The 17,183-nt window shown below is 31.2% G+C and overlaps 2 protein-coding genes across 8 annotated transcripts in view; both read left to right on the top strand.

Annotated features, from left to right (window-relative positions):
• LOC134707437 (uncharacterized) overlaps nt 1-5,714 on the top strand; it is a 28,193-nt gene extending 22,479 nt beyond the window's left edge. For 6 of the 7 annotated variants that reach the window (XM_063567176.1, XM_063567174.1, XM_063567179.1 and 3 more), the window contains one exon: nt 708-5,714. In XM_063567176.1, coding sequence (XP_063423246.1) covers nt 708-1,453 — 746 coding nt within the window. In that variant the 3' untranslated portion in view covers nt 1,454-5,714. The remainder of the gene's footprint in view (nt 1-707) is intronic. The other variant, XR_010105710.1, reaches the window with a different exon arrangement.
• Nucleotides 5,715-9,679: 3,965 nt separating this feature from the next.
• Nucleotides 9,680-11,253, top strand: LOC134705191 (tripartite motif-containing protein 2-like). Its single transcript, XM_063563948.1, has one exon. It carries the CDS (start codon nt 9,708-9,710, stop codon nt 11,250-11,252), a length of 1,545 nt encoding a protein of 514 aa, XP_063420018.1. The 5' UTR covers nt 9,680-9,707; the 3' UTR covers nt 11,253.
• Nucleotides 11,254-17,183: the final 5,930 nt, after the last annotated feature.

Below are 17,183 nucleotides of genomic sequence, written 5' to 3'. Positions count from 1 at the left end.
ACCAGATTATTAGGTAAGTTACAATAGGGCAGCACAGATCTCATCAGGTAAGTTACCATAGGGCAGCATAGATCTCATCAGGAAATACAACCACCAGATTATTAGGTAAGTTACCATAGGGCAGCATAGATCTCATCAGGAAATACAACCACCAGATTATTAGGTAAGTTACCATAGTGCAGCATAGATCTCATCAGGAAATACAACCACCAGATTATTAGGCAAGTTACATTAGAGCATTATTTATCTATACACAGTTACAGCACAATTACTCATCAATATGCCACACCAGCAGGGTATAGGGCATTTACTATGTGGCAGAACAAAATATTTGAGGAATAAACACATGCAGGTAATCAAGTAATGACAATAGGACAACACAGTGCTCATATCACAAGATAAAAAAGTGAATTGTAGGATGTCAGCACACAACCATAGCACAGACATAGTCTTATTAGGAAATATTAGTACAATGTAAACAAATAAATTAACAGAAAATGTGTTATAGAATTTATGGAAAGGTTAAGGAGAATGTTAATTACTGTATCATATATGAGGATTTCAATTACCATGATTACCAAGAATGCAAATCCAGTGCAGTTCTGAAATTAAAAAAAAATATAAGTCTTTGAAGAAAAATTTCTGGTAGGTTCCTTCCATCTACATTTACCATGTTTCCTCTAATTAGCTAAAATTGGTTTTTTTAGGATCATTCCAAAATATAGAGCATGTGTTTGTAGTGGGCGTTTCTGGAGGTGTTCCCCATTACACAGATTATTACAAACATGTACGTCTGGGGGATATTGTTATGTCACAGTGTAATGACAAAGGATATGTGTACTATCACTGTGACAAAATATTTAGAGATAAAGAAGAAAACTTGACATATAAACTTCGTACATTTGCTCCTAGGGATTTTACTCTTCAAAATGTTGTCGAAAAACTGCGAGATAGGGCTCAGAGAAAACCAGATAAGGCACCTTGGGAAAAGTATATTTACGAAGGTTTAGATCTTCTACGTAATCAGGAGGCAGATTTTAATAGACCACCAAAAGAAAGCGATAGGTTATACATGAACATTGGAGAAGATGATTTGATAGAGGTACAACATCCCTTAAAACCAGAAGATGGAGATGGCATTAGAGAAGGTGTTCCCAATGTTCATTATGGTGTTATTGGTTCTGGAAGACCAGTCACCAAATATGATTCCACTCGACTTGACTTTGCTCATAAATATAACATCACCTGTTTTGATGCTGAGTTTGATCAAGTCTTAGAATCCATTGTTGGTAATAGAAAGGATAGTTTCCTGTTTATCCGAGGCATAGCAGACTACAGTGATGGAACAAGAAACAAAGAATGGCAACCATATGCCTCACTCGTGGCAGCAGCAATGATGAAAACCATTATCAGATTAATTAGCAACCCATACCTTAGTGAAGATGAAGACTAATTTACTAGACAAGAATTTCTTGACTTTGTGTCGATATTAGACATGCTTTTTGCTTTTTAAAAGTGCTCATCTTTATCAATCATTTTGTTAGCTTCAAAGTGCAATAACATTTATTTGTGTATTCTTTTGACGGGAAATGCAGCATGAAGAGAACTTAATTTGTTTTTTGATAATTTATCTTCTTAATCATTTTTCTTTTCTTTTATTTTGTTCCTGGAAATGAAATGCATTGTGTTTTTGTTGCGAACTATATGAGAGCTAAGAAACTTAAAACCTTACTTAATTATTGATATGCAAATATTTGTTCTGCTTTCATGTGTTTTCTTCAATTTTCAAGTGGTGCAATTTTTGTTGTTGACTTTTTTCATTTATTGGTGCAGGAAATTAGAATTTTCACAGATTAGAGATCTTGAAATTAAATTTGATCTAGAAAGATGATGGGTTTGAGATTTTTTTCTTTGTAAGATTTATTCCTCATATTATCAAAAGAAAAAAACATAAACAGTTGTGGAGATATAAAAGGACATGAAAAGTTACATTAGATGAATCTATTTACACCACTGTGATCACATTTTCATCTTTTATTTGAGCATTTGTTAAATACATTTAGTCAATATATCTTTAGAAAATCAAACTATGTCTTTAATTTGCTGTGTTAATAATTACATAAATTGAAATTTAATCATGTAAAAAGATGTTTTTTTCAGAATTAATCTTGTGTATTCATATCAGTTTACATGTTAAAAAAGATGCCAGTGTTAAAAAAAATGAATTTTTATTTGTGAAATAGTTTGTATCTTGTGTATGTTTATGATAGACTGAAGTTGTTTGATTTTTTTTTGAGAATTTATGTTTTAGGACTATTTATGAACTCTCAGTTATTTGAAAAAAAATTATATCATATTGTACTTACAAGTTTTTTGTGGAGCCATTTTGTGTTCCCAACTCAGGATGTTAACTAGATTTATTTAGAGCTAGTCAGTTCAGTTGTTGTCTCCATTGAAATAAAACTGTCATCATCAAGAAAACAAATGTATGTGAATGTCCACTTGTCTATACATAATGTAATCAAAATTAAATGATTTGAGGTGGTACCAAACACCTGGACTCAAATTAATTTGGTTGGTCAAAATTTTGACAAATTATTTACTTTGATCTATTGACAAAAACATAAAATTTTAGCACTCACTTTATCGGATATATTTCATTAGATATATAGCAGTTTGACAAACACTAATTTTGCTCATTGAAAAGCTAAGTATTTCCATAACAATTGAACATGATTCAAACTTTCAGCTGATTTTTACAGAGTTGTCTACCGGTAGTGTTATGTACCACATTAATGACAGATTTTCAAAATTGAAGTGTTGATATGATATCTTTGTAAGATACATGTTTTTTTCACACTTTGATCAACATCCAATCTGGTATATTTCTAAGCACCCCAAAAGGGGGGAGGGAGGGAGGTGCTTTACTGATAAAAAGTAAGTTATTGATGTTAAAGAGTATTATAAAAATTTACTATATATTTTTTTTCAATTCTGGAGATAAAATTTTAAGAAAAGTCCAGGTATTTTTTAAAATGAATAGTTAGTACAATTTGTGAAATGAATCTATCGTGAATTGTTGTCAATGCTTTATAAATAAGCAAATACACAAAATTTCATTACTGTATTAAAATTTGAATCTTGTCTGTGTGATGGAAATTAATCATGAATGCTAAATGATGTAGCACAGATTCTTGGTTTAGCTCTCATCTTAAGTAGAATATTTTGATTTTAGTTTTGCACACAAATAAATTAGATGTAGCTTTCCAGAAATATACATATATACATTACAAAAAAGAGCTTTTATTTCAAATTTATCATAAAAAAGGAAATTATTGTTAGACATTTATTTTTTTTGTTTGCATTTTTTGTTGCATTATGAAATAAATCGAATTGTATATTTTATTTATTGAGAAGTCTACTTATTTAATAGAAGACAAAAACCAGGATGTAAAAAGTTTTCAGTTTTGTTGAAATTTAATTTAAGTATCATGAAATATTAAGTTAAATATAAATTTGATGTAAATTTTTTATAAAATTAAACTATAAGTTTGGCTTGAAGATGTTGATTTTTCTAGTTAAGTTTTCCAAGCATAAAAATTCTATAATCCTAGTTGTGATGTATATAGTTTTGTTATATTTGTTTATACATTTATCATTCCACATTTTATCACATAATTTATATATATATTAACAAAGTAGGTTAGTGAGTTTATATATTTACATATTTATGTAGGCAGTACAAGTAGTAATTGTTTTCATTAATTGAAAGTTGCAGCTGTTAAATGAAATAATCTTTTAATACTTTTGCTAGTGTCTTTTTTTTTTGGAAAGAAATATTTCTGACTTCCTTTTGCAGAAATTATTCTTTTGAATTTGTAATTTTTTTCTTTTGACAATAATTAAGAAATACATGTATAAATTGAAGCAAAAAAATAAAAAATAAATATGTGCATTCTCATTGCTTGTGTATAATCAAAAGAACAAGAACTGCAATCTTAGTTTTTATTAATATTGAACTGTTTCCCTTTTAATACACCACTTTAAACCAATTTATTTCAGGCCAATATTTTTACAGATGTCACAAATCATTTCATAGCCTCTCTCTGGTTGTTTTGGTTACTTTTGTTCTAGCTAAAAAAAAATCTCCTATATTACAATAAATTTTGTACAATTCGAAACAAAGCTTCCATAATTTCATTAAAACTCTTGTAAATTATCAATCTTTGGTAATGCCATTCCTGTGACAAGTACTTTATAGGATATTTGGTATCTTTATTTCATAAAAGATAAAATTTTCAATGTTATAATGAAAATATGTTTGTGAAATTGTAACGTTTAAGGCTCTTTATGTAAAATAGAATAATCTTGTTTATTCAAGAATGTATTATTAAAGTTTAGAAGTATTTTTAAGATAATTATTTTGTACGTTCATCTAACACACATTTGTTTGTTATACCTGCTATTGTCATTTACACTTTTTTTTAATATTATTAATTCTAGTTAATTATTATCTGTTGTGAAGGCAAACAAATATTTGAATGTCAGTTGTGGACAAATTTAATCAAATTTTATAGTATTTTTCAGGGTTGTTTAAGGGAAGTTGTATATTGTTTATATATTAATGTTTGATATACAGTTTATATGAATGCATAATTATAAAATTTTTATTTTATTTTTATTTTGTGGTTGCATTGTTGAAATTTAAGGTATTAGAAAGTCTTTTTTCTGCATTTAGCACCAGTGTATTTGTCTGAAGTGGTGTTTTAGACATTAAGGTATTAGAAAGTCTTTTTTCTGCATTTAGCACCAGTGTATTTGTCTGAAGTGGTGTTTTAGACATTGTAATGATTTATCCTAGAATTTGTAAGTATGAGAATTAGAAGAAGTCACATTTTAGAATAATTTACTTTTTTGTTAAATATTAAACAAAATGAAAATTTCACTATTTTCTTTGTTTATATCATAAATGGTTGGTTTAAAAATATTTAACAGTCTATGTGATCTTTCAATGTGAGCTACAGTCCGATCTTGAGATAAAAATAATTATCGCTATTTTGTGCATTTTTCGTTTGATCTTTTTTTGTGATAATTTTCATATCATGCTACTCACTTGAGATGGAATAATTATCACTAGAAACTAAGGAGGCCACGTGGCGTTGCTAATGAAATTGACATGAACATGATGAAATTGACAACGTCGTCATAGGTAAAATAGCGATAAATAGATTATCATTGTTCATCTCAACTCGCTTGCTTTTCTCACTTTCGCTGTACCAGCTCAAGCGAGAAAAATCAATCTCGTTGAGATGATCCACGATAATCTATAAATATGGCAATTTTAAGGAAAATAACTAATAAAATTAAGACTTCCTATGACCTCAGTTATTTTGCTTTATGTATAAACCTTTAATAATTTTTATAATGTTGGACATATTCTGTTATAGATTTTTGGCATTGTTTTGACCTTAAAAATTTGCAGTTAAAAGTTTCATTATAACAAAAAGTGTCAAAACTGTCTGATGCAAAATTTTGATAGAATATTTTGTCAGGCTTCTGGTTGTATGCTGGTTAGTGCCAATTAGCGGTATTACACTAATGCCAGGCAGTATATAGTTTTATTAAAAAAAAGATTCTGACAATTGTTTTTCCAAATGTTTTTAATTGTTATTTAATAATGAAATAAATCTGCTGTATATCTTAGTTAAAATTTATTTGTCTTATTTGTTTGAAGGCAAGATACAGGATACATTCACCTGAGATTATATAAAACAAAAATGTTTGCTATTAAGTTTTTAATTGTCCCACATCAAAATGATAGAAAAAATGATTATCTACATTTAAGGCCATGACTTAAAGTGTGGATCACTCAAACTGGCATGTGATATTGAACAAGTTCAGTAAAATACAAATGGTTTCAAAATTATAATGCTTTCTTTTACTGCTTTGGTCTGAAAGGGTGACATGGGTTTCCTCATTTGCATTCTGAATTTTTAACATGTACATTTAAAATAAATGGATTGTTTGCACAGTTACAATTTTCTGATTCAAAATTGTACATAAAAATGAACATCATTCTTTTTTTCCTCTGTATGACATTCAAGGGATTTATATTCTAAGAGATTTACCATTCCAACAGATGCTCTACATAACCTGTAATTTAGGATCATGTAAAACCTGGAGACAATCAAAGGCTAAGCATTATTTGTTTGTCTTCCTTGCAATGAATTCAAGAAAATCAATTTATATCCAAGACAATCTTATGACAGCAGAGTTATAATTCTGCATAAAGTATTTCGTAAGTTAGAAGACCTAGATAACCAAAAGTTGTTTTCAAAAATATTATGGTCTATGGTTTCTCTCTAGGATCTTCCAGTTTTCCTTAGCTTAATTCTCAATAAATTTCACTTTATTTCAGTAAAATGTTAACTGTATTTGGCCTTTGTATTAATGCAAGGTTTGAATGTCTGTTCGACAAAATTCACATGAAATTGATCCCATTTAGTGAATTGTTTACCAGATTTTGTTATGTTATTAGACCAGTGTTTTTAATACTTGAAAAAGAGGCAGAATAAACAAAAGAGACAACCAAAAACCATAAGTCGGAAGAAAAGTATAATGCCACAGTCCATAACAACCAAATGACCAAGTCAACAAAGGCTATCAAGGGTCTACTTCGATTCGTCCAACTCGGGTTAGTAGAGCCCATCGAGTTTACTCAACTGACAACCGAACTCTCTGAGTTTGATCTTTTGAACCTACCCTGGGTTGGGCCAGCTTTAGTCGAGTTTCAAGATGGCGTCAAGTAGTTTAACAAATAAAAGTGATACAAAGAAACTGGTATTTGACAAAATATTGCTGAAGAATAAAGCTGACAAGGGAAATTTAGTATTGCCTGTATTTCGAAATCAACGATGGTGGTTAGAAATGAAATGGATTTTTTTTTCAACTTTTTTTTACTTATTTACAAACTTCTTTTTTTTTTTTTTTAAATCATGCATGATCAGGACTTTTCTTCATGAAACATAATGAAGTATTTTTTAAGTTTTTAATGCTCAGCAGAAACAATTTTTTAACTTCCCTTATCATAGTCAACACGATGTAACTAGAGATTGTTATATGTAAATCTATCATGATGTAAATATGTTCATCAGGTCAATTCTATCTGCCGAAAATTTTCTCACAAATCAGATAACCTGTTGTTGGGTTACTGCCACTGAATTTGTAGTTTAAGGAAATTTTGCAGTTTTTGTTGAGTGTGATTTGTAGCAGAAAGCTTGACATAGGGATATTGATCTGGCGGCAGTGCTACCTTACTTCTTTTGAGAAGGTGGAAGACCGGGATGCTTCATACTTTGTATACCTTGTGTTACGAAGTTTCCGTCTGTCCCATACACATTGTCCATTTTCATGGTTCAGTAACTACTTGAAAAAAAATTGAAATTTTTTTGTAATGATAATTTATTTCTTATTATGAGTAAAAGAATAACTATATTTGGCATGTGCATACCTTGCAAGATCCTCGTACCTGTCAAACAGCTTTCACTTGACGTCGACCTCATTTCATCAATCATTGAATAAGGTTAAATTTTGGTGGTCAAGTCCATATCTCAAATACTATGAGCGATAGATATAGTATATAAAAGATGTATGGAAGGATTGTAAGGTGTACATGTCTAACTGGCAGGTGCTATCTTACCTTGACTTCATTTTCATTGTTCAGTGGTTATAGTTAAGTTTTTGTGATTTGGTCTGTTTTTCACATACCGTATGCGATTGGTCTACTGTGTTTGGTGTATAGAATGACTGTAAGGTGTACATATCAAACTGGTAGATGTCATCTCATTTTCATGATTCAGTTTTTTAGTTTTGTTTTTTTGTCTAATATTATATGCAATTGGTCAATTATATTTGGTGTATGGGAATATTTTATGATTTACATGTCAGTTCCACAGGTTTTATTTGACATAGCACTCAATTTCCCGGTTCATGACTCAGTGTAAAGCTTTTGAGTTTTTGGTCTGTTTTTCTTTATCTGTAAGCGATTGGTGTTGTATGGAAAGATTGTAATCAGTACATATCTGTCTGGCATGAGTCAACCGAGTTTGACCTCATTTTAGGGTTTATTGGTCAATGTTTTGTTTTCTTGGTTTAGTCTGTTTCTCAGAAACTATAAGCTAAATGTCAACTGTGTTAAGTGTAATAATGGATTTCAAGGCGACATGTATTTCTCGTTCAGTTAATATGACCTTGACAAATTTGCTTTGATCATGTTAAGTTTATGTGATAATTATAGTAAAGATCAATATTTAGGACGATCAACATACAGTAATATCAATGGTAAGTAAATGAGGCGAGACATTTCAGAGTGTGCACACTTGTTGGTTATTATCTGAAATATTATAATAGATAGAGATAAACTGTAAACAGCAAAACATTTCATCAAAAGATAGCTCTCTTTATAAGTCTCATGATCAAAGTTGTCAATTGACCCGATTAGGTGATATTGCCCTTTAAAATAAAAAAAATTTACACACTTTTTCGTAAAGTCATGTAATCTTTTACAAAAATCTTTTCCCCTGAAACTACCGGGAGACGTTCATTATAGATATATATAACTGTAAACAGCAAGAATTTTCAGCAAAGTAAGATTTACAAACAAGTCATCATCACCAAAGCACCGGCAAGGGCTGTATATTCATTCAAGGTCGTAAAAAAACTTTCATTTGTTGTATCACCAAGACAGAGAACGTTGTCATGCATTCTATTCTTGTCTTTAATGTGGTATATTGTTCGGTGTTTGATATGCACTGCAGCACACATTCCAAAATGAGCAACAGAGGCTTAATTTGTTTTGGCATCCTTACTTCTATTTTAGTCATTTTTATAAATTTCCTGCATACAAAACCTTTTGAGAAACTAAGGATTTTCTTATCCCAGGCATATATTACCTTAGCCGTATTCGGCACAACTTTTTGGAATTTTGGATCATCAATGCTATTCAACTTTGTACTTGTTTGGGTTTATAATTTTGATTTGAGCGTCACTGATGAGTCTTATGTAGACGAAACGCACGTCTGGCGTACTAAGTTATACCTTTGATAACAAATTAGAGCTTACCTGATGAAGGTTATGTTGAATGTTATGATCAAGATTGTTTAAGGCTTTTGTTATTGTGTGCACGGTTATCTAATCATACTTACTTTGATTTTAGTTTTGCGTTTCAGTTCATCAAAATTTATCTGATCGATAAAAAAATGCTATTGAATAAACAAATACACGATAGATTTTTATTCCTTAGATCGGAGGTTTTACAATGATTTTAGAAGACACATAAAGTATTGATAAAAATAAGAATTAACTTGTAAGTCTGTCTTTCGATATTTATTTCTCTACACAAATACATTCACACGTCCAACCGACCAATCTCATATCTAGCAACATACAAACGCAGATTAACAGACTTCGGATTTGGGTAATCGAAAAGGAATGACAAGATGTGAAAGCAAAGTATAAATAATGGAACATTACACATGGTTTTAACTTTAGTTAAAGTAATTAAAGAGATTTGACAAATGATTTCTACACTTTAACCCTATTCAAGAAAATCACTCGAATGAACGCTTTGATATTAACAAAAACTCAGGGTTGACTTTTCATTGATCCTTGAACGTGTTAAAAGTTTTCTATTTACCGTGAATTTTAAAATGGAAAATATTTTTGAGAAAATCGAAGAAAAACATATTTTAAATAAGGAGGAAATTGAGTTAAACTGCAGTGAGCATCCAAGAGAAATAGTGATAGCATTTTGTGATACTTGTCAGAAGGCAGTTTGTTTTGATTGTTCTCGAGAATCACACAGAGACCACAAATGTTTCAAAATAGAAAATAAAGCCGTCGAGGCGAGACAAAATATTCCTAAATTATGCACTCAGATTGAAAATAAAAAGTTGCCAACTTTGGTGACAACATTGGATAAGGTTAATAACTGCAAATCACAAGTATCAAAAACGGATGAAGTTATAGAAAAGATACATAAAAGAGCAAACGAGCTCATGGCAATTATTATGGAAGAACGCGATTCGCTTATAGGTCAGTGTAAGCAGTCCTCTATTTCACAAGAAAAATACTACCAGATTGAAGAAAGTGTTGTTCGTAGATTTATAGACTTGTATACTTTAAGTCTACACGAAGCCTCCGATGTCGTCAAAAGTACAAATAATATCGAACTAGTTCTTTTCGAGAGTAAATTGAAAAGTCAGATAAGAGATTTTAAACCGAGGGTTATACGACCTTCGTCTACACCTAAATTTAAATCGGGGAACACCGATAGAGAAGTGATTAAAAACATGATTGGCCAAGTGAACTGTGATGTCAATTTTGCCGACATGTCATCCTTAGCTGGTGAATTAGTCGGAATTCAAGTTAAACTGGTATCGTCAGTTAGGTACAGTTGTTTGAATGTTGCTTCATTTTGTTTGCAAGACAATGAACTGACATGGATCAACCCAGCAGAGTCAACGATTGGTGGAGTCATAGATATAAAAGGAACAGAACACAAAAGATTTGATTTCGGAACTGAGTTGTCCGATTTTACTATTACCGATAGAAATGTTATATTAGGAACGGACACAAAAAATAAGCGTATAGTAAGAGTTACAAATAATGGGATACTGAAAGAAGTTCTCAACACTGCACCATTACAACCACATGGAATTCATGCTTGTAGAAATGGGGACTTACTGGTTTCACAGATGTATAGGGCCGATCCCAAATCTGTTGATAGTAAGCGTCTGGTCCATCGTCTAGGTAAAGACTATACAGTTAAACTTACAATACAATTTACGGCGTCATTTTTCAATAAGAAACACATTCTTAACCATCCAAGACGAGTGACAGAGAATAGTAATGGCGATATAATAGTTGTCGATTTATCAACAGAAACGTCGGGAAGGGTACTCGCATTTGATTTTGTAGGAAAATTGCGTTTTACATATGAAGGTAATCCAAAGAGATCAAAGTTTTTGCCGTTTGATGTTTGTTGTGATTCCGATTTACGAGTTTTTGTTTCGGATTTTTTCAATCATGAAATTAACGTTCTAGGTTGTGACGGCCAATTTATCCAGGAAATTCCTACAAATATGGAAGGACTACTTAATCCTATCGCTATTGCATTCGACAAGAAAGGAAAACTTTGGATTGGAGGTAAAGGTGGGAAAATCTTGATATACATGACCCATAAGACAATTTAAATCGAAAGGCTAGATTTCAAAATTCGAAGAGGACGTTGGATAGCTTAGTCATATTTGTATTGACATGAAATTATGTTATAGAAATATATACCAGTACTTTATGTTGTATGTTTTGAATCCTATTACTTTCCTATTTGCAATTCAACACAACTTATATATTTCTATGCTGGCTTATAATAACATAACTTCTTAATTGTTTTTACAAAATGTTTTTATATTAAGCCGATTGGGAGAAAAATTTTAGATTACATCCGTAAACGGTACATCAACTTGATTCTCTACCCAGTAAATTTGCATGCGTTGCACGAAGGTTTTTCTTTGTTCTTTTTCCAGATAGAAGTATATTATGCACTGCCATTAATATAAAAAATACGCTTTTCATGAAATTTGTATCCAAAATGGAAATCATTTTGTCACCAAAAACCTATTTTATTTTTAAACATATTAACCTCTTAATGCTTCTCATTTTCTGAATATAAGACATTTGGAGTAAAACGTCAATGAATCACAGTTACACTACAATATAAGCCAACGAAGAACGACGATAAGCACTTAATCTGCAATGGTTTTAAAATTGAGGAACTATGTCTACATAAATTCATTTTTTATGGATATATATTGAAATACCAATATTAATAATCGAAAGTACAAATTACAAATGAAACTAGGCACCAAACAAAAAAGTAAAATTTGTATGAAACCTCACGAAAAATAAACAAAAAGAGTCTATATCGCTCACCTGTCAATTTCTTTTTGTAAAAAATTGATACACTGAAATGACAATGTTTGGAATAGTGTCCAGAAAAAAACCCCCGCCAAAATGTTTTAAATCCTTTTTCAGGGCATTTGTAAACCATGGTATGATGATCAATTCTTAGCTCTTACAGAATCACGCTATCTCTTATAATTTAAAAGAATAAAAGTTTAATTTGCAGAAAAAAATTGGTAAAGAAACGTTATTTAGGGACAATAACTTCTACAAAAAGTCGTATAACAGGGTTGGTCTAAATAAATTTTAGGCAGATCTTGACATCCTTGAAAGGTTTATGCCAAACCAGACGACGGATTCTTAGTAATAGGAAAAGCACACACTAGCTATTTGAGTTTAACACACACACATACATATACAATAAATATTCAGTATTGTATGGCAATGCGTTGAAGGAAAAAGTTTGGATATAGTAGGATACATAACGGCTTATTTGTATCATTCACCACAATGTCATAAACACTAATATTACTACATAATTTCGATCATTTATTATTTTATAAATCAAAATTTAACGCCCAACTCCGGCGACTCCTCCTGGACAAGGCTTTGTTTCATCAGCAATAAGGACAGCCTTTTGCGAACAAGGTCCATCAGGTACCACTTTACAATTATCAGGTTTATTAGTGATACGTGTGCCGATACTTAAAAGAAAACGAAAGGTTTATACTGGCGTATAAAATTAAAAGCCTGTTACCTTGATAACTATTTACACCACTAGGTCGATGCTACTGCTTGTGGACGTTTCGTCCCCGAGGGTATCACCAGCCAAGTAGTCAACATTGTTGTGTTGACATGTATATCAATTATATGGTGATTTTTATAAATTGACTGTTTGTAAAAGTATAAATTATTCGAAATATTTGGATTGTCTTATCCCAATCATTGAATACCTTAGACGTATTTTGCACATTTTTTTTAAATTTTGGGTAATCAACTCTCTTCAACTTTATACTTGCTAGTCATTTTAATCATTTTTCTATGAGTGTCACTGTGGGTCTTTTGTAGACAAACGCGCGTCTGGTGAATCAAATTAAAAGCCTGGTACATTGAAAACTAATTATACATGTTACCAAATTCATCATAGTTACAAGGTTTAAGTTTTGTTCGCCAACCGCGTGTTTCGTCTACAAAAAAACCTCACCAATTACGCCCAAGAAAAAGATTTTAAAAAGCAAAATTAAGTCAACGTTGAAGACCATTGAAAGCTCATTGAAAGGATGATGATTTTATTTTTTATCAGAAAATGAACGTTGTTGGATATGATTGCTTACAGCTCGTTTATTTGAGATCTTAGGGATAGTTACCACACTGGTAATCATACCACATTTTATAAACTTATATTTTAATGTTCTTATATTCAAATTTTGTTTTTCTTCAATACGTCCAAATTGAATATTCACCAACCAATCGACAGTACCGAATTTGACAAAAAATAAGTACAACAGAAAAAGTGCATATTTAGTACTAGTAAAGTATGATATATAGTTGTTGCAATGAAACCAATATGACCAATAGAAAAAAAACCTTACGAGCAGCAACTCAGGAATCCTTTTAAACAGCTACATTCAATACATTCTACGGTAGATTTAAAATCTGTACCATTTGTTATTATTCTTCCTTTGTAGACACAATCTAAAGACAAAGAAGATTAAATGTAAAAATTACAGTATTAATCATGTCAAGTAAACTAATCACATTATCTGACAATTTATAAGACATCATTTCTTTTATTTAAGTATTCGCTAAGATGTTATTGGGATAATTAAACTCACAAATATACTCGATTTATAACTTTTTACGTCAGATGTGTCCCGTCTTTCGTTTACATAAAAGAGGGGCGAAAGATACCAGAGGAACAGCCATACTCACAAATCGAAAGTATACTGACAATGCCATGGCTTAACATGAAAAAGACAGGCAAACAATTTATAGTACACAAGAAAAAACATAGAAAACTAAAGACTGTGCAACACGAACCCCACCAAAACCCGGGGTGATGTCAGGTGCTCCAGAAGGGTAATCAGATCTCGATCTACATGTGGCACCCGTCGTGTTGCTCATGTTAATACAAATCCAGTAAATAGTCTAATTCGGTAGGTCACATTAACGAAAAGGGGAGGGTAGGAGATTGTAGTTACGACGTAAGAAACATATCCGATATCATCTGTGAAACGGTTATTCCATAACTGTCAACCAACTCGTGATGGCGTCCGTAAAATTTACAAAGGGATGATTTCAACTTTTAGACTCGTCAAATTTTGCAAATCAAACTAGAGGAAAGACTCACTAACAAAGAAAAAAATCATTGAAATCATAAAAATCCAGAAAGTTGCGTCAAATCTTTGCCTGGGTGTAAACACTTTTACGGTTCGAAATAACACGGTCAAAGCGATTAATTGAGAAGACTAAATTCTTTGATGATCACTATCAGTATAACTTCATATATATATATAAATAATCTAAATATACCTGTTGGTCCTTTCCCAAAACAGAACCCATCTACAGTTGATGACAGCCCTACGATTAGACAAAACACACACAGACAAATGTGCATCATGCTGCTGAAAAGTTTGAATAACCTAGATATATGCAGCTAAGTATTTATATTTATATATGCGAAGAACCCAATGACTTAAGAAGTGCTAATGTTTCAATTATTAAAAAGTCATCATCAAATTGAGAAGTATTGATATTGATGTTTTGTGAAGAAATCCACGCACATACTTCCTGGACTTATGTTCGTAGATCGCTTTTTAATTATTAAGCTATTTAGCGTAAAGCTTGTTACATCACTTATCTTATTTATATTACTGAAATATGCTTTTGTAATTCTGAACTGTACTGTGGACATACCGTTTTTTTTTCTCAATCGTTATAAACCTTGTTGTTTAATAAATAGAAAAATGTATCAAAATGGCAATCAAAAACAATAAGTGGAATAAAAGTACAGTATTGCTTGACACACTTTGAATATAAGATAGGTTAAATACAATTTTCATTCTTTAAATATCAGTAAGAGATATGGTAAATGGTTAACTAACACTGAAAATAAAGATATTTGTATAATCTGTCATGTTGTTTTCCAGATGTTGCCTCAGCTATTTTAATCAATCATTTGTCATATGCATTCCTATTATCCTAGTGAAAGAGGGACAAACGATACCAGTGGGACATTCAATTTGCCTATAATAGGCAATCTATATAGACTTTGACGTTGACACGGATGGATTTCTAACGACGTTTGGTTCCTTTTTCTAAATTATTAAATAAAATATAAAATCAGCAATCTGTCTAACAGTGTATACTTGTTTCGGGACTACAGTTTCGTACAGGTTGTTTGCAGCATTGCAAAGAATAAAGTCGTTCTTTATACTCAGTTGCTGAAAAATTACCTGTATAGTACATTAATCGATATTAGAAAATAGAACAGGCTGTTCAAGTGCCACATGAAGTTAAGTATCTGAGCTTCCCTTCTTACACTGAGATCAATGTGTTTATATGGAAAGAAAGTGTTAATTTGTTTCCATTCGATAATCATACCTCTATTTAAGAGGCTCGTTATTTTCCTGAAAGGATTATTATATGTTTACCCTTATTAGTTCATCGATAAAGATTATAATTGGGAGAATCAAAATCTAATTACAGAACACCTCACAGATACCAAGCTTATAATTTTGTACCTGACGCAGTTTACGTCTTTGAAGCACTCGTCATTGACATTCGAATCAGAGTAGTGTTTTGGCCAAATCAACTCCGAAGTGTAAGAGCATTGAGAACCGAACATTTTGATTGTGTTGCCAAATACAGATAAGGGATAGATATATCTTTAGTAGATTCTGTAAACAATAAATTTAAACAATTGACGGATCAATGACATTGAATGTCAACACATAAGTGCTGACTACTGAGATGTCTATACCCTCGGGAAGGAACGTCCACCTTCAGTGTCATTACACAGTGGTTGTAAAGACTCTTCAAATATACCAACCGTTGCTTACGGTTCTCTTCGCCAGACACACGATTCTTTTTTAACACAGTCAAATGATTTATCCACACACAATAATGTTCCTATCACATATCTCGTCAGTGGTTGTCTCATGTCATATAAAACATTTACTGTTATGTAGATCTTGAATACTTTTTGTTTCATTCATGCTCAAATATTTTTAACTCGGGACGAATATTGGTAAGCCATATTGTGGTGAATCCTTCTGTTGTTTGGGACTGTATTTCGACCTATATATGTTATGTTGTTTTCTATCTTGTTGATTGCTTTATAATTTTTTCCCAAATTTACTTTTAATCATATGTTATAAATCAAGTATCAGTCTACTGCATTTCATCACGATTTGATACTAGTAACGTGAAATTGATCAAAAAAATTAACTCAGATAGTTATTATCAATTATCCACTCAAAATAATAAAATGATTACTGCAATATTTGCAATTCAAAGTACAATGTTAATAAGCGTCTCTTTATTACTATGTTAAGTACAATTAAACAAATTATTATTTCATATTATGTATTCAAAATACTAGTAGTTTAGTTATGATAGGTATTTTTGACAGATTAATTGCTCCCTTGATATGATGATATGGAGTGAATTTGTAATGCTCTCAATACTTTAGGAGATGGGTCTATCATAGTATTGCAAGCATCAAATTTCATTTGAAAATAATAGCTGCTTACTAACATTATGTAAATATATATCACCTTCTTGCATTTTTATATTTTTTGTAACATTCTATTATAAGGGATGATGTCACCAGCCTAAACAAAGCGTAGCTAGGAAACAAATGGTAATATATGATATTGACAAATATTTAGTTAATTTTGAGTTTAAATTAAAAAAAAACACATCTTTAATCACTATGTGTATTGTTCTATACGGGACGACATAAGTAATTCAGATAAACGAAGGTACAATTAAAGAATCAACTTAAAAGCACACTTTTAAATTAAACATCTTGAAAGGACAAGGTTTATTTATGGCACGTTTCTGAGTGTGTTACATTTTAGTGTTGTGTTTCTGTTGTGTTGTAGTTCTCCTCTTTTATTTGATGTGTTTCCCTCAGTTTTAGTTCGTAACCCGGATTTTATTTTTTCTCAATCGATTTATGAATTTCAAACAGCGGTATACTACTGTTGCCTTTATTT

This window comes from Mytilus trossulus, chromosome 2, assembly GCF_036588685.1.
Source record: "Mytilus trossulus isolate FHL-02 chromosome 2, PNRI_Mtr1.1.1.hap1, whole genome shotgun sequence".
NCBI lineage: Eukaryota > Metazoa > Mollusca > Bivalvia > Mytilida > Mytilidae > Mytilus > Mytilus trossulus.
Note: the sequence above shows the minus strand (reverse complement) of the source record. Positions and strands in the feature narration are given on the sequence as shown.